Source organism: Heloderma suspectum, chromosome Z, assembly GCF_057233095.1.
Source record: "Heloderma suspectum isolate Gila_16-S chromosome Z, 16-S_ref, whole genome shotgun sequence".
Lineage (NCBI taxonomy): Eukaryota > Metazoa > Chordata > Lepidosauria > Squamata > Helodermatidae > Heloderma > Heloderma suspectum.
In genome coordinates, this window is record NC_139476.1 from 5,140,764 (window position 1) to 5,164,152 (window position 23,389).

Below are 23,389 nucleotides of genomic sequence, written 5' to 3' on the forward strand. Positions count from 1 at the left end.
GAAATCCTCAGAGGACGTCAGAGGCCTCCGCCCAAAAGGGGATGCTAGTTTTGAAAGAATTGCCTTAAGCTTCTAAGACAGGCGCGCCCTTCTTCCAATTTATTATTTGATTTGATTTACAGCAAGGGTAGGCAAAAAGGTGCCCTCCAGATGTTTTGGACTACAATTCCCATAGCCTCCAACCACTGGCCATGCTGGCTGGGAGTTGTGGTCCAAAACATCTGGAGGGTATCCTTGATTTATGGGGACAGGATACATCCTCTCCCAACCCTATGGTTTTGACAGTGGTGGGGGACCCACATTGAACCCACTCTTCTGTGACTCATAGGGTAAGTCTGCAGCCCAACTAATTTGAATAATGGGTGGCTAAAGGGTCGCCCTAGGACCCCCAAAGTCCTTCCAATTGGCCAGGGCAAGGAGCATTTTAAAAACAGGCTGGAAATTCTCTCCCAGCAGCCTTAGGAAAAATATTTAATTTAGAATCAAGGAAGGGGACAAACGTCCCCTAGACTTTTTCGGAAAATGAAATAAGTACTTCAGGCTGGGGATGGGGGTGGGATATGGAGGCGGAAGGAAGGAAGGAAAGAATATTTTTCCCCAAACTTCCTTGCTTTCCTAAACCAGCCAACAAACTAACCACCTTGGTTTTGTCCCTTTGGAACAGACCGCTTTGCTAAAAAAATCTCCAATATATATGTATATATATATATATAGTTTTAAAACTTTTAACAAACTAAAAATCTGGAAGCTTCATTTCATATTTTATCAGCATCTTCCCCAGCCCACCCTGCCCCAATCTCGCTCACTTTCTAATCTCGTTTCAAGGTTAGGGGAGCCTGAAAATTAATCCGTGGCTACAAGAGGATATAATAAACTGGTTATTTCGGGGAAGAACATAAATGGAGATATATTATAGACCTATAAGGCTAATTATTATTATTATTTTTCTCCAAAAAAGGGTGAGGAAACCATATTTCAAAAGGAACTGGAGGAAAGTTATAACTAGATTTTGTGACACCTTTTTTTTTTTTTGGTTTAGGAGAGTTCTTGCGTTTTACCCTCAGACGAACCCCCTGCTACATTCAAACTTCCTGATGCCGCTTCGGCATTAGAGCTATCTTCAAAGTGCTGTTCTAGGCCATCCTGCAGCACAGCGGCTTCAGGCGTTTCTTGCATTTCCTCGCCGCCTGCAAGGCTTCCGTCTTCTGGGTGAGCGGCCGGAACGGGAGCGATGGCCACCTCTCTAACCCGGGGCTTGCGCCCCCGCCTGGAAGGGATTCCATTGCAGCCATCTTTTTTAAGGTGCCGGTGCAAGTGGTCGGATCGGACGAAAGTCTTGAAGCAGCTCTCGCACTGATAGGGACGGAGGCCCGTATGAACACGCATGTGGTTCTTCAGGTCGTAGTTGTGGGCGAACGCCGCCCCGCACTGCTGACACAGGTAGGGCTTCTCACCGGTATGTTTCCTCATGTGGACCTTGAGCTTGTCCTGCCTGCAGGAGGGAGGAAGGCAAAAACGAGATCAATGGGGCATCACTCCACCCACCTAGGTAGCCCACTGGTTCTCGTCCTGGCCTGGCTGTAAAGAGACCTTTCTCCGGGTGCCCCCACCGAATGAGGCAAGGCAGGGGGCTACTAAGCAGAGGGCCTTTTCAGTGGTGGCATCTCAGTTGTGGAAAGACCTCTGCAGAGAGGCTCACCTGGTGCTTACATTGTGGTCTTTTCATCATCTGGAGAAGCCCCTTTTGATTTCCCCGTCCTTTTTAGCCCTTGGCTTTCAAAAATGGTGCGTTTTTAGACCTTTGCACTGGTGCTGGCTTCTACCTTGGTTACTACTTTCGTTTTATTCTGTTTTACACACATGGTTTTATATTATGTTTTACTACCTGATTGTATTTGATGGTTTTCAGCTTTGACCTGTAAAACCACCCAGAGAATTTTATTTATTACATTTCTGTACTGCCACATCGCCGAAGCTCTCTGGGTGGTTTACAGATGTTTACAGAACTTTGGCTAATGGGCAGAATAGAAACCTAATAAATAAATAAAATGATTCCAGGGCAGGTTTTGCCTTGTCTGGTTGGCTGTCTATGTCCCTTCCCTTCTAAAGCACCATCGCTCCTTCTAACACGAGACCGAGGTGGTGAATGTCAACAGGATGATAAGCAAAACCGGGTCACTAAAAAAAAAGAAAAAAACCCAAGAGGGACAGGGGATATCAGCATGCTTGGAAGATTGTGGAACTACAAAAGAAATCTTTTAAAAAATCCCGGGGGTGGGGGGACTGAGTAGTCCCTCAGTAGACACAGAATGCTGAGTGGCAGCTGGAAAAAGAAAAATGGAAAAGGGGAGTGAGATGGAATAGAGCAATTTTCCCCATGATAGTTCTCCCAATCGTCCCCCAACACATCTGGAGAGAAGAGGTCATAATCCAGTACATCTGGAGGGAGCCAGGTTGAGGACGCATATCCTAGGAAGATAGGAAACTGCCTTATACCGAGTCAGAATCTTGGTCCATCTAGCCCGGTACTGTCAACACTGACTGGCAGCACAAGCTCTCCAGATTTCAGACTTTGGGTCTTCACCACCCCTACCTGGAGATGCTGGGAACTGAACCCGGGACCTTTTGCACTCAAAGCAAGCGCTCTACCACTGAACAACGGCCCTAACCTTAAAGATTCTGGTCCTCATGGTTGTGAATAAAGGGCCGATTTAAATATGAACACATATATGACCACAAATATGAAAAATATGACCACAGATCCATCAAGAAGGTTCCAGGCAGGATTCTATCCGAGCCTGACCTGGGGATCGAACCTGGGACCTTTCACATGCAAAGCAGGGGCTCGTCCAAGCAGCAGCTCGTCCAAGTCTTGGGGGCACTCACAGTTTCAAAGGACGGGAGGGTGGTCACGTGTCAAAGCCAGCTCCAGGATGTTGTGGTGCCCCCCCTCCCCCCAGACAAAGCATCCTTGATCATCTCCCACCAAAAAACCTGGCTTATAGAGATGTTCTTTGCAAAAAGGGGGAAATGTTAAGACATATACTATGCCCCGCCCGCAGTGGTTCAAACTGCACAGTGGTGGGTAGGACTGGGGTTTGTTTGGGGGGCCGAGCAGATTCGCTCCCTGCTCCCACCCCGCCCACACACACTGGCCCCTCTTGCTTTTTCTTCTGGCTTCTCTAAGATTTAGCACGTGTGGGCGGCGGGCGGCCTTCCCACAACAGCAGGGGCATTGCTAGGTCTGGATTCATGGGGCGCCTGCCCCCAAATCTATTTCCAGGACCCCTGGATCTGTTCCCCAGAACCCTGAAGTGCCCACTGGTACCAATGGAAGGTTTCGATCTCTTTTTAACTGCCTTGCAGGCAGTGATTTTTCAAGAGGGGGTTGCACCTGGGGTGGGAAAGATTAACCCTCCCCTCGCTACATGATGGAGCACCCTCCCCGCAAAAAAAAATTCCTCTTTTGCATGGCCTTTAAGCTTAGAAACAAACTCCCATTGGTGTTAATGGAAGCTTTTCTTCTAGGCGTAATTGCACAAGGTAAGGGCACTTTTCTTCCCGGAAGGAAAGAAGCGGGGAGGTTGGGGAGAGAGAAACAGAGGAAGGGACAGCGTGAGATTGCAAATTAATTGGAATGGAAGAACTGCTGACTGGGGATGAGATGGGCTGGGCTGAAAATGAACTGAAGAATTTATTTTATTTGAGGACAACTGGGGGGAGAAATTAAATGGCGGGCTTTGCCTTCGGTGAAAGCTAAATAAATCCTAGGAATTATGGCTAAATCTTCATTTATAAATATCAGTTAGCATATGCAGAGTTGTGCCTGATGGGCCTGGGCCCCAAATCTTTTACAGGTCTAGAAACACCCTGGGTTCCATAACCCACTAGACTGACTCCATTCGGTCCCTGCATGAAGGAATGTTGCAAGGGGGCAGCTTTTCATGACCCTCCCTTCTGAGAGGGATACGAACAGCAGGATGGCCCCACGAAGGATGAAAGGGGAAAAAACAACCACGTGTACTCATGTTTTCCTTCTTGCTCTCTCCATCCAGCAGTTTTGAGCTGGGTTGGCATCAACCCACCCTCCAATTTCAGAAAACATCTAAACCAACCCCTTTCTAGGGATGTCAGAGAAATCTGCAACGGAATCAAATGAGTTTGGATTTCTATGTATCTGACCCACACATTCTGCAGCAGACTGGCTTTTCCCAAGTCACACAGATTCCACAGACCTGCAGACCGTTTAAAAAAAAAATTCTGGAAATGTACGCAAATTTAATCATAGAAAAATATGTAAAATTAAAAAAACCACTGGACAAAAATGCACATTTTCCCCACAGGCTGAAATATGCAAGTGTGCATTTGGGGGGGATTTGTGCATTTGGGGGGACTTGCAAATTTCCGCAAATGTGAATTTCCGCAAATGCGAACTTGTGCAAATTTGGGAAATGGGAAAAAATCTGATTCCACCAATGAGCAGACAATGGAACGAAAGGCAGCTGACAATCTGTGAAACGCAGATGGAATGGATTTTACAAACTTTTACAAAATTTTCCTCTACCATCAATTCTAGCATCCTGGGGTGAAACTGAAGCACATACAGCCCAATCTGACATAGACAAAAATATGCACCGATCACCAGCCCACCGCTACCCTGCTCCAGGGCCTGCAGGGAAGGAGCAACTTCAGTGCCTCTTTGCAGCTGTCGTCCTGCTCTGCACAGCCCGGAAGGCTGGTGCCTCTGTCAACCCAGACAACCTCTCAATAAGCCTTGGAGAAAGCTCAGCAGAGACAAAAGAAACACCCGAAGTTGCCTTCTTCCGGTCCATATTCAACCCCGTTGCATTTACTCTGGGTGGCAACATGACAGCCATTGTGGTGCAGTGGTTAGAGCACTGGACTGGGACTCAGGAGATCCGGGTTCTAGTCCCCACTCAGCCACGGACCTCACTGGGTGACTCTGGAGCAGTCGCTGACTCTCAGCCTCACCTACCTCATAGGGTTGTTGTGAGGATAAAATGGAGAGGAGGTGGACTATGTAAGCCACCTTGGGTTCCTTGCAAGAGGGAAAGAGGCGGGATATAAATGTAATAAAATAAATAAACAACTGTCCTCTTTCCCATCACCTTTCCAGCCGAAATGCCAGGAACTGAATCTGGGAAAAGGAGGGGCTCTACACCTGAGCTATGATCACCCCACCCCCGCCACCAAAATAAAGTTACTAGTCCTCATAGTTCTGAATGGCAACATAAATAGGAACACAAGAAGCTGCTTCATACCAAACCAGACCCTCGGTCCATCTAACTCTGCGCTGTCTACTTGCAGCGGTTCTCCAGGGTTTCAGGCAGGGGGTCTTTCCCAGTCTCGCAAGGAGATGTCAGGGATTAAACCCGGGACCTTTTACGTGCAAAGCAGGGGCTCTTCGACAGAGCTGTGATACCTCCCCTATTGACAAAACAAGATTCCAGTCCTCATTGTCCTGAATAAAGGGCTGATTTAGACCACAACATAGGAAACAGCTGTATACCAGGTCAGACTCTTTGTCTATCCAGGCCAGTACTCTGACTGGCAGCAGCTCTTCATCACCCATTACCTGATCCTTTCAACTGGAGATGCTGCAGACAGACGCAAAGGACGTGGCTTTACCCCTGAGCTCTATTCCTAACCGTAAAGGTAAAGCAAGACTCTAGCCCTCATGGTTCTGAACAAAGCGCTGATTTAAATAAGAATGGTGGAGGCTGCTTTACACCAGTCTCTCCAATTCAGTACTTTCTACACTGACTGGCAGCCGGTCTCCAAGGTCTGAGGCAGGGCAGGGTCTCTCCTCATCACCAGCTACCCAATTGTTTAACTGGAAATCCTGGGAATTGAACCTAGGATCTCCTGGATACAAAACAAACATTATTCTGCTGACCTATGGCCTCTTCCCCCTCTCTCTGTGGAGAATGTGGATAAGGGGACATTTTTCTCCCTCTCTCATAATACTAGAACCCCAATGGGGTCATCCCATGAAGCTGAAGGGTGGGAGATTTGGGACAGATAAAAGAAAGGACTCCTTCACAGTTAAACTATGGAATTCACTTCCACAAGATGGCAACCAATTTGGGTGGCTTTAAAAGGAGACTAGACAAATTCATGGAGGAGAAGGCTATCAATGGTCCTCATGGCTATATGCGACCTCCAGTATCAGAGGTTGTATGCCTGTGCACACCAGTTGCTGGGGAACATGGGCAGGAGGGTGCTGTTGCACTCATATCCTGCTTGTGGGTTTCCTGTGGGCAGCTGGTTGGCCACTGTGTGAACAGAATGCTGGACTAGATGGACCCTGGGTCTCATCCAGCAGGGCTATTCTGATGTTCTTACAGAACTACCACTACGGACATACAGATTTTGTTAAATCCGTTCCATCTGTGATCTGTGAACTGTCACGCGTCTTTTGTTCTGCTGTCCATTCATTGCTTTTTCTCAGTTTCCCGAACTTGTGTTCATGTTGGAAAGTGTGCACTTGCATGAATGCACATCTGTGCAAATCCCCACCTCATCTGCATTTTCACATGTTTGCCTCTGGGGGGGAAATGTGCATTTCTGGTCAGGGATTTTTTCGTATGTTTGTATAAGTAAATTCGCATACAATTCCGGAAAATTAAAAAAACGGTGTAGTGTGGAATCTGTGGGTTGGATTCACAGAAATCTGAACTCATTTGAATCTGTTGCAGATTTCTATGACTGTCATGACCCTGCTGGAGGAATCCTCCTCTGATCAGGTGCTATTGCTCCCAGAGACGGGTAACACCAAAGAGCCACCCATGTCAGGAGATCTGGGGGAGCCTGGGCCCTCGCAGGAGATAACCACTGGTCTGTCCCCGTAGGAGGAGGGGAGTTCCACCTCTGAGGTGCTGACTGGGCAACCACATAGTCCCTGAGAGTGTCATTGCCTCAAGAGGCCGGCCAATAGGGCTCTTTGGGAAGAAGTGCTTGACTACAAAGGAGGACTCCTCAGGAAGAAAGGCCTCCTTGGGAGCATGGCCCTCCTCCTGAGAGGTCTTTTGCCAGCGGGCCTGTAATGCACTGCAGCTGTCAGGAGCGCCCTAGCGGCCTCTTTCAGTACACTCCAATAGCCAACTCAAGACACAGACGAAAGGATTCTTTTCAAGGCTTTAATCCCTTTACAACTTAATGACTCTTTCAGATGCGAATCACCAGCGACTAAGCAATGAACAGCAGAGTAGCCTATGCTCCGGGTAGGCAGTTGGTCCCCATTTGAAGGAGAATCACTTGAAGACCCTGAACTTATGGGCTAGGGAGAGATCCTCCCTCTTTCCCTTGGGTCCACGGGAGGTGGCCGTTGCTTGCGCGCCAAACGGGCGCTACGCCTACTTTCCGCGCCCTCCATCGCTCGTCGCTCCCGGTGTCAGCGCCAAGCATCCAGCAAGCCCCCCTCCAGCGCTCTCTCGCTGCCAGGGTCACTATCTATCCCAGGAATGCTGGCAGGAGGAATCTCTGCCAGCTGCTGTGCCCGTGAGAGATGAGCACGCTCCTCTCCCACAGATTGCTGTTCCTCCTCAGAATCAGAACTGCCCTGGTGTTCTGTTGGCTCAGTTTCCACCCTGACATCAGCTGAGCCCTAGGTGGGGCTCAGGAAGCTCTGGCTATATAAGCCTTCAGTTTTAGTCTAGCCAGTGCTGGAACAACATAGTTCTACTAGTTCCAATGCTTTGTACCTTGTTTTCCTGACCTCGCCTTGTGATCAAATCTTTGTGCTACTGACCCTTGGACTCCTGCTTGACTCTGCTTCTGGACTGTGTATTGTACTGGACTGCTTAGCTGTGTTTTGACCTTTATTTGTATCTTGACCACTCCTGCTCAGCCTGATCCCAGACCGGACCAAAACCTTCATCCTTGACCATTCGCCTGCTTTCCTGCCTTGCCTTTTAGGTTGCCCCGTAATTTGCCCTAACGCTGCGTCTGATTCAGGTGTAGGAAGACACCAACATCCGTAACTACAAGTCCCACTGGGCCCAGCCAGCATGGCCAACAGTGAGGGATGATGAGAGTTGTAGTCCAAAGTATCTGGAGGGCACCAGGTCAAAGAAATCAAGGATAATCTACACCTGGCCCCTACGACTGCTAGACTGGGAACGTCTGACATACCTTCATTCTTAAAAGTGTAAGGGACTAAAATAAACAAAATCCCTACAAATAAGCACATTCTGCTATGGTCCATATTGCTGGCAAATAGATATTTTGGTTAGATGCAGGGAAATGAGGCTCCTCAAAAAGGCCCAGAAAGCTAAAAAAAAGAAAGGAAGCTAATTTGGGGGTGATAGTGATTTACGCTTACAGGTTGGGGATTTTAACATTTGTGGCTGCAGGGACAAAAGCAGAAGATGGGTGGTTGTGGGGGAGGAGAAATCCTTTTTGGCTTCCTCACAAGCCCCAAGTGAAAATTGGTTGCAAAGCTCCAGATGATGAGACTTAGAATAAACACTGAGCAGGGCGACCAGCATTCCGTTAGGATGCAGTCTTGGCCACAATCCAGGCTGTGTCAAGGGAAGGGCCGTAGCTCAGTGGTAGAGCCCCTGGTTTGCATGCAAAGGTCCCAGGTTTGATCCTTGGCATCTTCAGGTAGGGCTGGGAAAACCCATCTGAAACCCTGGAGAGCTGTGGCCCACCAGTGCAGACCAGATATAGGCAACCTGGAACCCTCCAGATGTTTTGAACTACAACTCCCATAAATCCCAGCCAGAACAGACAATGGTCAGGGATTGTGGCAGTTACAGTCCCAAACATCTGGAGGGGTGAAGGCTGTCCTTGAAGAGCAGACATTCACACCTCCAATCCAACAGAGTGCATACATTTTGTTTGGTTTTACACAAATCATTCTGCAATTCTTACTCTTTGGTATCAGTTGTTACGACTTTCTTAGTCACGGGTGGAGGAAAGGTTCTGCCCCACCTTTAGCTTCTCAGGTTTCATTCAGAGTTGCCCAGACACCTTTCAAGCATATCTTACCTTCCACAATCATGAGGACCAGAAACTTCTTTTAAAAACAAACAAACAAACCGTAACACTGAGATTCTTAGGAAGCTGAAATTCTAAGTACCACGTCCTGTGCTTCCCCACCTCCCAACAGCTCTAAACAATCGCACCAATCCCACGCATGACTCCCCCCAGCCCCGGTCTCCGCTGCCCCCTTCTTACCTCGTAAACCGAACTTTGCAAATGTTACATTCGTAGGGCTTCTCGCCCGTGTGGGTTCGGATGTGGCGTGGGAGTTTGCCAGCCCCTTGGATGACCTTCTCGCAGATGGGGCACTTCTGGAATGCTTTCGCGCGGATCTTCTTCTCCACCTTCTGGGACCAGGATGGATAGTCGCCGCCCTCTTGGGAAGTGCTAAAATATTTCAAGTAATAATCCATGACCCCGTCGTCGTCCTTGCGGTCCTCGTCGGAGAGCTGCTGGCGCCCCACGGAGTTGATCATCTGCTGCAGGAGGGCACTGGCGGCCAGGCCGTCCACTTCACGGGCGTCCGCCTCCTCTCCCTCCCCTCCCCCGGGGACGAAGGCAGGGGAGTCCCCGGCCTCCTGCTGGTCCAGTTGAGCCGACGCTTCATCCTCTCCCGCCGCCGTCGGCAGGTGGCGCCCGCCAAATTGTCCGTTCTGGGAAGGTGGGAACAAGGGTCCCTGGGCCGCCTCGTCTTCCTCCCGGTCCAGCCACATGGCGTGGTTGCTGTCGACATCAACATCGTTTGCCTTTGGTCTGTCGCTGAGGGCGGCCTGCGAGGAGTAGAAGTCCATGCCGTTGCACTCGGCTTCCCCCTCTTCTTCCCGGCCACGGAAGTTGAGCCTCTGGAAATCCCTCAAGTCTTGGTTGGTCCACGGAATGGCGCCCGGCTGGCCATTGATGGGGTTGCTCTGGAAGAACTCCAGGTACTCTTTTGCTCGGAGGTGGTTCCTTTGATCAATTTGATCTACTGTGTCCATCTGGTCGTTTTTGGCCAGAATCTTCCGGTCCAGGAGATCCGTGCAAACGTCCCTCACCGCCTCGATCTCTAGCAGCGTGGCGGCTTTGAGGATCTCGCCGACGTTCGAAGTGCTGACGGTGAGAGTGGCGGTGTACGCAAACTCCAGAAGAGCCGCCAGGGCCTCTGCACTCACAAAGTCTATCTCGTACACGTTCTGCTGGTCGACCACCAGCCCTGAGGTGAACAGCTTCTTGAAGTACTGGCTGCAGGCCGCCAAGACGGAGCGGTGGGTGGGGAACTCCTGCCCGTCCACCAGGATGACCACGTCGCAGAGCAGGCCGTGGTTCCGCTGCTCGTTCAGGCTGCTCAAGATGTCGCTGCTGTGGTCGGGAAAGGGGATGCCGATCGGGCCGTCCACACCACCCTCCATGCTGACACCAGAGGGCTGCAGAGAAGAGACACACACACACACACAAGAGGTCAGCCCACATGCCATGGAGTGGCCTTGCCGATAAACCCGCCAAAAGATCTCAGCACCTGGTGGGATTGGTTCCTGCTTTTGTCTGATGTGCAAATGTTCAACAGTGCAGGCGTCTGGGAGCATGGTCGCCAACTGAGAGCCAGTGTGGTGCAGTGGCAAGAGTGCTGGACTGGGAGCCGGGAGATCCGGGTTCTAGTCCCCACTCGGTGGAAGCTCACTGGGTGACTTTGGGCCAGTCACAGACTCTCAGCCCAGCCCGCCTCACAGGGTTGTTGTCAGGGTGGACACTGAGCCCATAGAATCCCAGAGTAGTTCTGACTCTGAGGTGGAGCAGCCGCTCCTGGGAGAGGAGCACGCTCATCCTTCCCAGGGCCAACAGCTGGCAGAGATTCCTCCCACCGGCATTCCTGACATAGATAGCGGTCCCGGGAGTGAGAGAGCGCGGGAAGCGGGCTTGCTGGACGCGCGACGCTGAGACAGGGAGCGGCGCCTAATGGAGGGCACGGAAAGGAGGTATAGTGCCCGACTGGCGCGCAAGCAATGGTTGCGCCCAGAGGATCCAAGGGAAAAGGGGAGGGACTCTCCCTAGCCCATAAGTTCAGGGTCTGCCAGTGATTCTCCTTCAAACGGGGACCAACTGTTCCAACTGAGGGCATAGGTACACTGCTGCTCATAGCTAGTCGCTAATAGTAGAGTTGTTAAGTTGTAAAAAAAGGAATAAAACTTTGAAAAGAATCCTTTTGTCTGTGTCTGGACTTGGCTACTGGATTAGCCTGAGAGAGGCCGCCAAGGAGCCCTTGACAGCTGTGAGGATAAAAAGGAGAGGAGAATTACGTACGGCGCCTTGGATTCCTTGCAAGAGGAAAAAAGGGGGGATATAAATGTAATAATAAATAGCTGTCAGGAATTTTTTCATGTTAGATCACTGGTAACCTTTAAAGGAGGGGCGAACAAATACAGCCCCAGATGCCACTACTCCCCCCCGCCAAAAAGGTAAAAATTTGTTTACATTTTTTAATGAAAAAACAGTGTCCTCCAGAGCACTACAGAGCCCCAAAGGTCAAATCTAGCCTGTTTGCAAGGGCCAAAATTAGCTTGCAAATGAGCTAGATTTGATTTTGGGGGGGTGCTCTGTAGCACTCCAGATGACATTTTGGGGGTACTTTTTTTAAAATGCATTTTTTGGAAGACTACAGCCCATGGGGGGGGTGAGGGGGGGATTAGCTTACAATCTAAAAGACATGACACAAAAGGAAAAGGGACGGGGACGGAGGAGGAAAAAAGCAGTACCAAATTCAGGCACCGGTTTTTCGTTTCAAAGTTCTTACGGGTGTTTTTTCTGGCAGGGATGGGTGAATAAAGCTCCCCGCATAAAATCGTGAACATAAATGCAACAAATTCACCCCATGCTGCCAAGGTCGACCATAAAATCTCGGGGTTGGGCTGAGCTGAGAGCAAAAAGAGACAGAGGGACTTTGGTATTCCTTTCCCAACCCCCAGGATCCAGGCCTATAAATACTCTGTGTGTGTGTTGTTCTTTAAGTTCCCAAATCCTGCACTTAGAAGCTGAAAATGCATCCATGATGCAAATTAGCACACACGAACTTATTTGCTGTAACTTACTCCGCTTCTTCTCAAGGGTTGGCCAAGGCGTGATGGACTTTAATCCCTGACACTGGAAAATCCCATTCAGTCACCTCTCAGATGTTCAAACATGCCTTCATAAGCATGAGGGCTAGGAACTTCCTTTTTTAAAACAAACATGGAGTGAACCCCCCCCCCCCATTCTTCGAATATATGCACATTTGCATACATCTTGCTCGTACAAAAGCAATCTGGGCTTTATTAGCACATAGCTTAGCGCCAGCCCACTGTACTCATAATGACCAAGCAATACTCAAGACAGGAAAGACGGGATCCCGCCCACTTCGCACTCACACAGCAACAACAGAGGAGGAAATTCTGGTTTGCCCAACCACACACAGCTTGTGGGACACACAGGCGGAAGATGCTGTGTGGCCCTAACAGGCAACTTCCTGGGGAATCAGCCCACTACTGATACCCATGGAATTTTCTTTTAAGTGATTCATCAAACTGCTCATGCTGCTAGTCCTCATCACCGTCTTCCTCATTATGAAGGGATGCTTTACAGGCAGGGTAGCCATTTGTCCTAAGAAAAGCTGGATTCTAGATAAATTACTCTACGTTAGCACATTGGCATGAGTTTTCTTGCATTGTATATAATTTATTCGTGGATACTCTGCAAACATTATTCTGGTTCTGACAGTCATGGATACAGCCCAGGAACCCCATAGGGCACTGGAGCCCAGCCATTTGTTCAGATGCTCTGAAATTTCAGCAGATACTGCTTCAAGCATACCTTTGCAACCTTCTGGACCTGGATCAGTTTTTTAAAAGATCAAAATTCACTACCAGGCGAGATTTAAGGTTTTAGTACTAGTGCATAAAGCTTTAAACAATTTGGGGCTAGGATACCTGAGAGAGCGCTTTCTCCCTTACCTACCTGCCTGGTCACCAAGGTCATTGGAGGGCTTGATCCTGGTGGTTCCACGTGGACCTATGGCCCAACTGGAGTCCACCAGGAGAAGAGCCTTCAGTGTGGTGGCCCCCTTTCTTTGGGATTCTCTGCCCATGGAGGTCATGCAGGCACCAACACTGCATTGTTGCCGGTGTCTCCTGAAAACAGCACTGTTCCAGGAGGCATTCCTTAATCGACCAGTTATGGGTTTTATCAGTATTGTGTTTTTAAAGAAGTCCAATTTTAATGTGGTGTTTTAATCTTTTTATTCTTTTACTGTTTTATTTCTTGTGTTCACCATTCCGAAATCTGTTCTAGATATGGAATGGCATATAAATATTGTAAATGAATGAATGAATGAAACAGGGAGTTGAATCCTATGGCTAATCCTGCAATTTGAGCTGGCGAATGGAATAGTGGCCTTCGCATAGCCCTGAGTTTCTTTTAGGTGGCCTATCAAACATCTCATGCTGCCAGTTCTCAAGGCTGTCACCCTTGTTGGTAAGAGACTCATTCTCATTAAGGCTCTATCATTTACTGGAGAGAGGGTGCAACTTAACACTGGTTTACTTCCGGAACTAAATTCTGGATATGCCTCTTTCGCCAGGTAATCCGGTAACATCCGTGGAGGGTGAGCTACCACTGCATATTGTTTTGCTTCTAGATGATACGGTGGTAATTTGCTGCCAATTCCCCACAGAATGTTTGGTAGAGACACAGCTGGCTCTGAGACCCTATATTCCAGGGGTGCGTGCAGAACCACCAGACCCGGTCCCAATCCAGCCCTCCAGTGTCCTCCAGAAGGCTCCAACCCCTTTCCCCCAACCACCAAAGTTGGATATTGCGATCCCCTTTCCAGGAAGAGGGCGCTGTAGGATGAGCACGCACACAGTCCTGGGCAAGCTTCTCAGCCTAAGCCCCAGCCTCCAAGAGACCCAAGTTCTAGGTTCGAAACCCTGAAAGACAAGCTTTCTCCGCGACGATGCCATGGCTGAATTAACTCACTCATATTTACCTACTTGGAAATTGAGATGATCGTCTGCAGCCCACCTCCAGGTGCCCCTGCCAAATGAGGCAAAGAAGGGGGTCTTTTCAGTGGTGGCTCCCCATTTGTGGAGAGGCTCACCTGGAGCCTATTATGGTCATTTTGGGACCAGGCGGAGACCTTTTTATTCTCCCAGGCATTTTAAGAACTGCTTTTAGTGCTCTATTCCGCTGCTGGCTTTAATCTGGTTTTATGCGGTGAGATGGTTTTATTCTTTGCCACTGGTTTTATCTTGGTTTTATTCCGGGCTCTTTTTATTCTTTTGATTAGTTTCAATGTTCGTATTTTATGTTTTTAATGTACTGTATTCCGCCCAGAGAACTTCAAGTACTGGGCGGTTTCAAAAGGCAGTAAATAAATAAAACGCTGGATGTTGCACGGGATTTTCTAAAAATCCCATTATTCTTCCAAGGAGTTCAAAGTGTGGCAGCGTGATTCCCCTGACTACATCCCCACCTTTTATCCACACAGCAACCCTGTGAGGTAGGTCAGGCTGAAGGGCGGGGGGAGGGAAAGAGTGTGATTTCGGTGTGGCTAGGGCATGCTGGGAGTTGTAGGACTTTTTTCTGTCTACCATGCATAGGATTGCACCCTTAAAATCTGCTAACATTGGCATTGTCTTGATGCTGCGTGGAAAGGGAGGGGAAAGGAGACTTCAGGGGGAATGCAGGGAAGGGTTAACCCCATGTGATTTGGGAGGAGAGAACCATCCACACATGGCAGGGTGGGAAAAATGCCACAGATCATGGGACTCTGCACAGAACGCATCATACTGACCCCTCGGGCTGTGACAGCTAATGTCCGGCCACTGGAGGAAGCACAAACCGCGAAGACATCAAAGCACGCACTTCATCAACCCTACTTCGGTGCCTGTGCCCTAGTTTCCATTTAGAAAAGGATCAAAAGCCTTTGCTAATCAATTCAGCCACCCCATTAATTGTGCCCGCCCCGATGAAACCAGGGCTGCAGCTTAGAGGAGGCTGAATCGAGGAGACCCGTCCTGGCTTCTAAGTAACTACAGTGTAGGGCCCAAGGAGACAAGCCAGGAAGCCCCCAGTTCAAATCTCGCCACACCCACACAGTCATGTGGAGGCCTCAGGCACATGAAGGTTTCCACCGTATCCATGCAGTGCAGGAAATAATGTGACTGGCCTACCTTACCACACGGTTGTAGAAGAATTACTATTACAGGCAAGGCACTTTGATAGCTTTACATATGCTCTGGAAATCCTGATCTTGAGTGACAACCACTAAGGATGGGCAGTTCAGTCCATTTCTTGTCTGGATCACTTTCTCACATGCACTGCCCCTAAATCTGCTTTGCCCCATTTCGGCATCCATCTACGACTTAAACAAAACGAAGACACCCGCATGAATATTTGTATTTAAACGTGGCTTTCTAAACGGAGTGCCTCTCAAAATGCGTGCATCCTGATATGTTTCGGGAGCCGAGAAGTGCGTCAGAAGGTTTGGGAAGCGCCAGCTTGGTTATCTGCGGGTGTTGGTGCTTCACGTTGTCTCTCAAGATGAGGATTTCCAGAGCACATTTAAAGCTATCAGAGCTCCAATGCCCTCAGATAACCAAGTTCCGATCTATGCAGAAGGCACAGACCAAGGCAGCTATTCTCGGAACTGGCAGAGATCAAACACCTCAAGTGTCCCTAGCAGAGTTTTTCAGAGACCCTTCTGCCCCAGTGACAGATCCTCGTTGGCTAGTGCTGATAGGAGGTGGACGTCCAAAACATCTGGATGGCGAAAGGGTGAAGGCTAGATAAGATCGCCCTAACTTGCCATTAAGAATTACTGAGAGGGATTTAGGTAATGGGCTTTGGATGTTCAGAGAGCGTAATGATGTAAAGGCAAATTATTATGCTATTTGTGCCAACGCACAGCTAGGTAAGCAAGGCAGAATCCGGCCCAGGATCCCTGAGTCATGACCGAACAGGGATCCGAACCCAGAGTCTCCTCAGTATCACCAGGAGTGGGTAATTTGTGGCTAGAGAGGCTCTCCAAGTTCCACCTCGAAGCTCAATCCACCTCCTTCCCAAATGAGAACTTTTGTTGCTGTCCAAACGGGAAAAGTGTGCTTTGGGGAACACTTTTTTTTTTTTAAAGAGGGCACCTAAATGCATATTCCCCCCGACTAAACCCAGGGGGTAGGTAACTTTTTTGGGCACATTTGGCAATTTGAGAAATGGTCCTGGGCACCACCACAAAATGGCTGCCATGAGAGGCGTGGCCAAGGACAAATCACCTGCCCTGAAGACTGCGTGCAAGGCAGGGGTGGGTTCTGAGCCCCAATACATCAAGCAACTCCTTTGAACTCGCAGTTTTCAGCACCAACAGAAATCCATTTCACAGCAACCTCAGCTGCCGGTAAGAAAATGTGTTAATTATTTTTTAAAAGTGGGAGGGGCAGGGTGCCTGGGCAGGCACAAAGAAAGGTGTTCAGGGGCTAATTGGTGCCTGCGGACATTGCCTACCGCTGAACAAAAGTGTAAAATGAGTATTTCTTTCAAACTGCGCATTTTTATATATCTCCCATTCAAATGTTGAAAGCATTGTTAGATATATCCACTTGCAAATGGATACTTACGTGGATATTTGGTCTGCTTTTGTTGAAGTTTATGTATAATTCTTAGAAAGTCATATTTTCATTCATACATGCATACACACACACACACACACACACTTCATATATGTGCACTGAAATTGATATATTCAAACTGCGGTATCTACATTTTTTCTTTTCCTCTATGTTTTGCTGAAATTTCACAATAAAAAGTATTTTTTTTTAAATGCGCATTTTTAAAGGGCACATTTTTCTAACAAATGCATTTTGCGAACATGAGCTCAGGACTTATAAGCGTTCTGCCTGAAAAATGCAATCGTGTTCACGAGTGCGCACAGGGCAAGTTCCTATGTTTAACGAACTGGAACTAAATTCTCATACATCTTGTGGCCCTCCAGATGTTTTGGCCTGCAACTCCCATCAGCCCTAGGCAGCACAAGCAATGGTCAAGAATGATGGGATTTGTAGGCCAGAACATCTGGAGGACCACAAATTGCGCATCCCTGTTCTACATCCAATATGATCCACTACATCACCGCTCCAGCGCATCCTACTGGGCCCACACAGAGGTGCGCAATGCTTAACTCTGAGCAGTGACAAACCGTCTGGACAGCTGCATCAACCGAACATGGCGGCAGGATTATTCCAGCAATATTAAAAAGCTAAACTAAACTGACTGCTCATTCCAAGGCCCGAAAGCCATCCTCCTACAGACAACCCAGTCCCAATAAGAGCCAGTGTGGTGTAGTGGTTAGAGTGTCGGGCTGGGACTTGGGAGATCTGGGTTCAAGTCCTCACTTGGCCATGAAGCTCACTGGGGGGTTTTGGGCCAGACACTGACTCTTAGCCTGACCTACCTCAAAGGCTGCTGTTGCAAGGATAAAATGGAGAGGAGGACCACCACATAAAGCACCTTAGGTTCCTTGCAAGAGCAGAAAAGTCGGGATAGAAATATAATAATAATAAAATAAATAAATCTCGGGGTACCCGGCAGTGGGCTGCATCTGTTTGGTTTGCACTTCAGACGGCTGCTTTGGGTCTTACAGCTCCGCAGCCCTGGAGCAGGGGGAAGGAACCATTTGGGGTAAGAGCCGAGCAGTGTCTGCAGATGCAGCTCTCTGGAATTGCACAGACAGGCTCAAACAAGCGTCTCCGTGCCTGGGGGCCGTCCCTGGGGCTGTGCAGAGACCTTTCAAAGTGCAGCAACCACGAGGGAAGGAGGGAGGGAACTAGCAGCATTAAAAAGCAAGGCAAGCAAAGCCAAATGGAGCCTCTCACACGCGCTCTCTTTCTGCGTTGTTTCTTTTTGTTTAATTTAAAAGACGAGTGGGAGCCGGCCAGTTTGACAGAGACCGCTCTATCTGACTCCGTTCCCTCATTGAAATTCAAGCACCTTCTTCCGCCCAGGAATGTGGTGCCGGTCAGCTTTCTGCGGTGTCAGAAAGTTATCCGAATTATGCAGCCCCACAAAGCCGTCGCGCCCTCTCCAGCGCACGGGGGGCCCAGATGCCTGCCCGAGGGCAGCTCCGTACTGTTGGACGGCACAGGCTGTCGATCTTGCATAGGCCTGTGCTGACATCCAAGGCAGTTGCCAGAATACAGGGGTGTGGAACCTCAGCCCAGGGGCCAAATCTGGCCAGCCCAGGGGCCAAATCTGGCCAGCCCAGGGGGTCAAACCTCTGGGATTCCCCAAACAGCCATATCCTTTCCCGCCCAACCCACAATCGGTGGGTTGTTTCCCAGCTTTTATGTGGTCCCCCCACCCCAATTCTAGAAGGTTGAAATGCCTCTCCTGAGAGTTACTGGCAGTAACAGTCTTAAGCTACGGCCCTTCCAAAAGATGCAATATTCCTCTAAGTTTGCATCAACTAGGTGATCTGCGTAAAATACAGAAATACACACAATTCTTCTCATTTTACTTGATTTGTTATGCCACATAAGCACCACTTCGTTTTTAAGGTGCCTATTTATTTACTACATTTATATCCCGCCTTTCTTCCTCTCGCAAGGAGTCCAAGGCACCTTACAGGATCCTCCTCCAATCCATGTTATCCTCACAACGGCCCTGTGAGGTAGGTCAGGCAGTCAGAGACTGGCCCAAAGTCAGCCAGTGAGCTTCATGGCCGAGTGGGGACTTGAACCCGGTTCTCCCGAATCCGTCCAGCACTCTAACCACTACACCATACTGGCTTTTTAAGGCTCTTTGATGTGTTTTGCTGTGATAGACTAATACAGCGCCAGCTCCCCTACCACACCCAGAATAAAGTAATTGCATAATTGGTACTGCTTTGCGTAATTCATTCTGGCTTTGTTAGCGATGGGGAGGGGTCTGGCGTCACACAGGACACTGTTGTCCCCTTCTGCACCCCAGCCTCAGCCCCAGGAAAATCTGGTTTGTATTTTTATTTATTTTAGTTATCATATTTATATCCCGCCTTTTTTCCTCTTGCAAGGAACCCAAGGCGGCTTACGTGGTCCTCTTCCCCTCCATTTTTATCTTTACAACAACCCTGTGAGGTAGGTTAGGCTGAGAGTCAGTGAGTGGCCCAAAGTCACCCAGTGAGCTTCAAGGCTGACTGGGGAGTAGAACCCAGGCCTCCCGAGTCCCAGTCCAACACTCCAGCCACTATACCACACTGGCTCTCAACTGAGCCGCTCTGTGGCATTAGGAGGTTCAAGATAGGCTTTCAGGCCTATCTTTGCACCACTAGCATGGTCAGGGATGATGGGAGCTCGAATGCAAAGCATCTAGAGGGCTGGGAAAGGCCGACGTTCCCTATTATGGAGAACACCGATGGCAAATTGTGTTGGCACAACGCCCTAACTCCAGGGCCGGTTCTACCATGAGGCAGAGAGAGGCAATCACCTCAGGCGGCAGAGGCTGGGGGAGGCAGCAAGGTGCTGGAGAGAGCTGCACGTCATATGGCCTGCCCTGCACACCCTAGGCTAACCTGCTGCCTTTGGGCGAAGGAAAGGGTGCTGCCCTTCACCCGGGTCCAAGGAAAACCAACTGTCAGTCCAGCTGGCATTCATACATGGAATGGGGCGGCACGTCACCTTTTCCTTTGCTTCAAGCAGCAAAATGCCTTGGGCCAGCCCTGCCTAATCCCCAGACTCCACCAAAACTAAGCCCAATTACAGGCACCTGTAAAATAAACACATCTTCTACCCCAGGTTCACCCCTGCCTGCAATGTGTCCATGTCCAGACTGTAATCTCTTTGGGGCAGGGATCTCCCCGCTCCTTCTTTGTACAGCTTGTTGGATTCCTCTATAATCTACCACCACCTGTTTTATTCTGTGGTATTTTAACTATTTGTGGCCACCCTTCCTCAAACAAACAAACAGCTTTCCAAAAGCAGCTTACCATTGAAAGAAGAAAAATACAGTAATTCAGTAAGGAGAATTTTTTTAAAAAATCAAAAAAGCAGGTCAAGGTCAGCATAAAACCAGACAAAGGAGATATAAAAAGGAAATTCAAATGCAGGCGGGAATTCCCTTTCCATATTTACTTCGTGCCAGTGGGAAAGCTCGAAAGATGACTTTTATTCACGTACATGGTATAATAACGGTACTATAACCACTGGCATTATAAGGGTGCATTATTACCCGAGTGAGAGTCGGTGTAGCATAGCAGCAAACATACCAAGCCATTAACCAGGAAATGCCCCGTGCACCACGGAATGTCACCACAGGAATGAACTCAGAAGGTGGCCCTAGGCAGGCCGCTCCCTCTGAGCCTCAGTCCCCCCTCCGATCTGCAATGTGAGAGATAATAGGACTGAGACAACCTTACTGGGTTGTTGTAAAGATTGCAAGTAGATAATGTGGGTAAAGCACTTTGAACGTCTGATAGCAATAGACAAATGGAATCATGATGATGATGTGAGATATAAGGAAGCCACCCCATCAGCCGTCAGCAGGCAGTAGCCATTCCATCAGGCTGTAGCAGAGGGAAGAAGAAAAAAGAGACAGCAGGGCCACTCCATCAGCTCAGCTGGGAAGCCACCCCCATCAGCCATCAGCAGGCAGTAGCCATTCCATCAGGCTGTAGCAGACAGAAGAAGAAAAAAGCAGGACCCCTCCATCAGCTCAGCTGGGAAGCCAACCCATCAGCCGTCAGCAGGCAGTAGCCATTCCATCAGGCTGTAGCAGACAGAAGAAGAAGAAAAAAGCAGGACCCCTCCATCAGCTCAGCTGGGAAGCCAACCCATCAGCCGTCAGCAGGCAGTAGCCATTCCATCAGGCTGTAGCAGACAGAAGAAGAAGAAAAAAGCAAGACCCCTCCATCAGCTCAGCTGGGAAGCCAACCCATCAGCCGTCAGCAGGCAGTAGCCATTCTATCAGGCTGTAGCAGACAGAAGAAGAAGAAAAAAGCAGGACCCCTCCATCAGCTCAGCTGGGAAGCCAACCCATCAGCCGTCAGCAGGCAGTAGCCATTCCATCAGGCTGTAGCAGACAGAAGAAGAAGAAAAAAGCAGGACCCCTCCATCAGCTCAGCTGGGAAGCCAACCCATCAGCCGTCAGCAGGCAGTAGCCATTCCATCAGGCTGTAGCAGACAGAAGAAGAAGAAAAAAGCAGGACCCCTCCATCAGCTCAGCTGGGAAGCCAACCCATCAGCCGTCAGCAGGCAGTAGCCATTCTATCAGGCTGTAGCAGACAGAAGAAGAAGAAAAAAGCAGGACCCCTCCATCAGCTCAGCTGGGAAGCCAACCCATCAGCCGTCAGCAGGCAGTAGCCATTCCATCAGGCTGTAGCAGACAGAAGAAGAAGAAAAAAGCAGGACCCCTCCATCAGCTCAGCTGGGAAGCCAACCCATCAGCCGTCAGCAGGCAGTAGCCATTCCATCAGGCTGTAGCAGACAGAAGAAGAAGAAAAAAGCAGGACCCCTCCATCAGCTCAGCTGGGAAGCCAACCCATCAGCCGTCAGCAGGCAGTAGCCATTCTATCAGGCTGTAGCAGACAGAAGAAGAAGAAAAAAGCAGGACCCCTCCATCAGCTCAGCTGGGAAGCCAACCCATCAGCCGTCAGCAGGCAGTAGCCATTCCATCAGGCTGTAGCAGACAGAAGAAGAAGAAAAAAGCAGGACCCCTCCATCAGCTCAGCTGGGAAGCCAACCCATCAGCCGTCAGCAGGCAGTAGCCATTCCATCAGGCTGTAGCAGACAGAAGAAGAAAAAAGCAGGACCCCTCCATCAGCTCAGCTGGGAAGCCAACCCATCAGCCGTCAGCAGGCAGTAGCCATTCCATCAGGCTGTAGCAGACAGAAGAAGAAGAAAAAAGCAGGACCCCTCCATCAGCTCAGCTGGGAAGCCAACCCATCAGCTGTCAGCAGGCAGTAGCCATTCCATCAGGCTGTAGCAGAGGGAAGAAGAAAAAAAGGAAAGCGGGGCCACTCCATCGGCTCACCTGAGAGACCAGGGAAGTTCGGTTCCTCCTTTCCATTCCAGCTGGTCATTACCAGAACTTTGTAACTAAGAATCCAGGGCCCGCATTTGCTTTTTCCCCTCCACCCTCCCAATCCCTTTTCCTTTTGTGTCGCGTCTTTTAGACTGCAAACCAGAGGGCAGGGACTGCCTTATTACTGGCTCCTGCCAGCCATTCTGGGAGACTGGTGGGAAAATACTGAGCTAGAGGGACAGATAAGCCTGAGCAGGTCTAAAGGCAGCTTCCTAGATTCCTGCTCTATTCAGAACCCTGAGGATTGGAAACTGACTTAACTCTGGTGGGAAGAACCCTAGCTCAGTGGTAGGACATACAAGTTGCATGCAGAAGGTTCAGTCTTTGGCATCTCCAGGTAAGGCTAGGAAAACTCCTGCCTGACACCCTGTAGAGACATTCCTGCCAGTCAGTGTCGACAATGCTGGCCCTGACAGACCAAGCCTCCGACTCGGTCTATGGCAGCTTTCGATGCTCTGTTGCTCCAAGCCTGTCATCCTATACCAGCCTTCTCCAGCTGCTGGACTACAACTCCCACAATGCCTTACCACTGGCCCTGCTGGCTGGGGCGCAATGGGAGCTGAAGTCCAAAGAGTTCGCCGAGTTGGGGAAGTGAGCTGTACAGTCTCGCCTGGGAGTGAATCTCTTTTGCAGAGTGGGATGGACTTCTCAGTCAATATGCGCAGGATCGCACTGTCGAGTCCCTGCCGAAAATGAGGTACCCTCAGCCCAGACCCCAGAAAACAACCGCGATCTCCGGGCCCCACGGTATGACTGCTCTTTTCTACTGGGGAGAAGAAAGTCGGGGTGGGCAGAAAGAATCTCAGCTGAACAACAGCGTTATTACGGGGGCTGACATACGTTTAGGGGAAGTGGGCAGTTGCATAATTGTGGCCGGAGAAGCAGAAAGGCGGCCTCATGGGACTCTGGGCCCAGCGGGAAGACGGTGGTATAGGAGTTGCCGCTGGCTTGAGTGGCGGAGGTTATCAGGAGCAAAAAAGAGACACCAAAATCCAAGCGTGGACCGTGCTGCGGTCTGCAAGCGCAATGCACGTTATTTCTCTTTATCAGCATCGATTACACAGTAAGGAGGGAGCTCTTTCGAAGCACTTTCTACCCTCCCTGCTTTCCCCAACCGCTTATGGAACAACTATTCTGGTTTCCGAGATTTCAGCAGGCATTGCTCGTACACTCTCAAGCACATTTCTTTTTCCTCTTCCCTCCTCCCCACTTTTTCCTTGCGTGTCGTGTCTTTTTAGATTGCAAGCCTTCCGGGCAGGGATGGGCCTTGCTTTACTGACTGATTGTAAGGCGCTTTGGGGCTGAGGAGCAAGATAAAAGTACTATA

At 49.5% G+C, this 23,389-nt stretch overlaps 1 protein-coding gene across 2 annotated transcripts in view; it reads right to left on the bottom strand.

Annotated features, from left to right (window-relative positions):
• Window positions 1–1,007: 1,007 nt before the first annotated feature.
• The window catches only part of ZBTB7A (zinc finger and BTB domain containing 7A), a 47,361-nt gene continuing 24,979 nt past the window's right edge, over window positions 1,008–23,389 (bottom strand). For both annotated transcript variants that reach the window (XM_084826044.1, XM_084826043.1), the window contains exons 2-3: window positions 9,205–10,412; window positions 1,008–1,492 (exon numbers count right to left, since the gene is read on the bottom strand). In XM_084826044.1, coding sequence (XP_084682170.1) covers window positions 1,036–1,492; window positions 9,205–10,397 — 1,650 coding nt within the window. In that variant the 5' untranslated portion in view covers window positions 10,398–10,412 and the 3' untranslated portion in view covers window positions 1,008–1,035. The remainder of the gene's footprint in view (window positions 1,493–9,204; window positions 10,413–23,389) is intronic.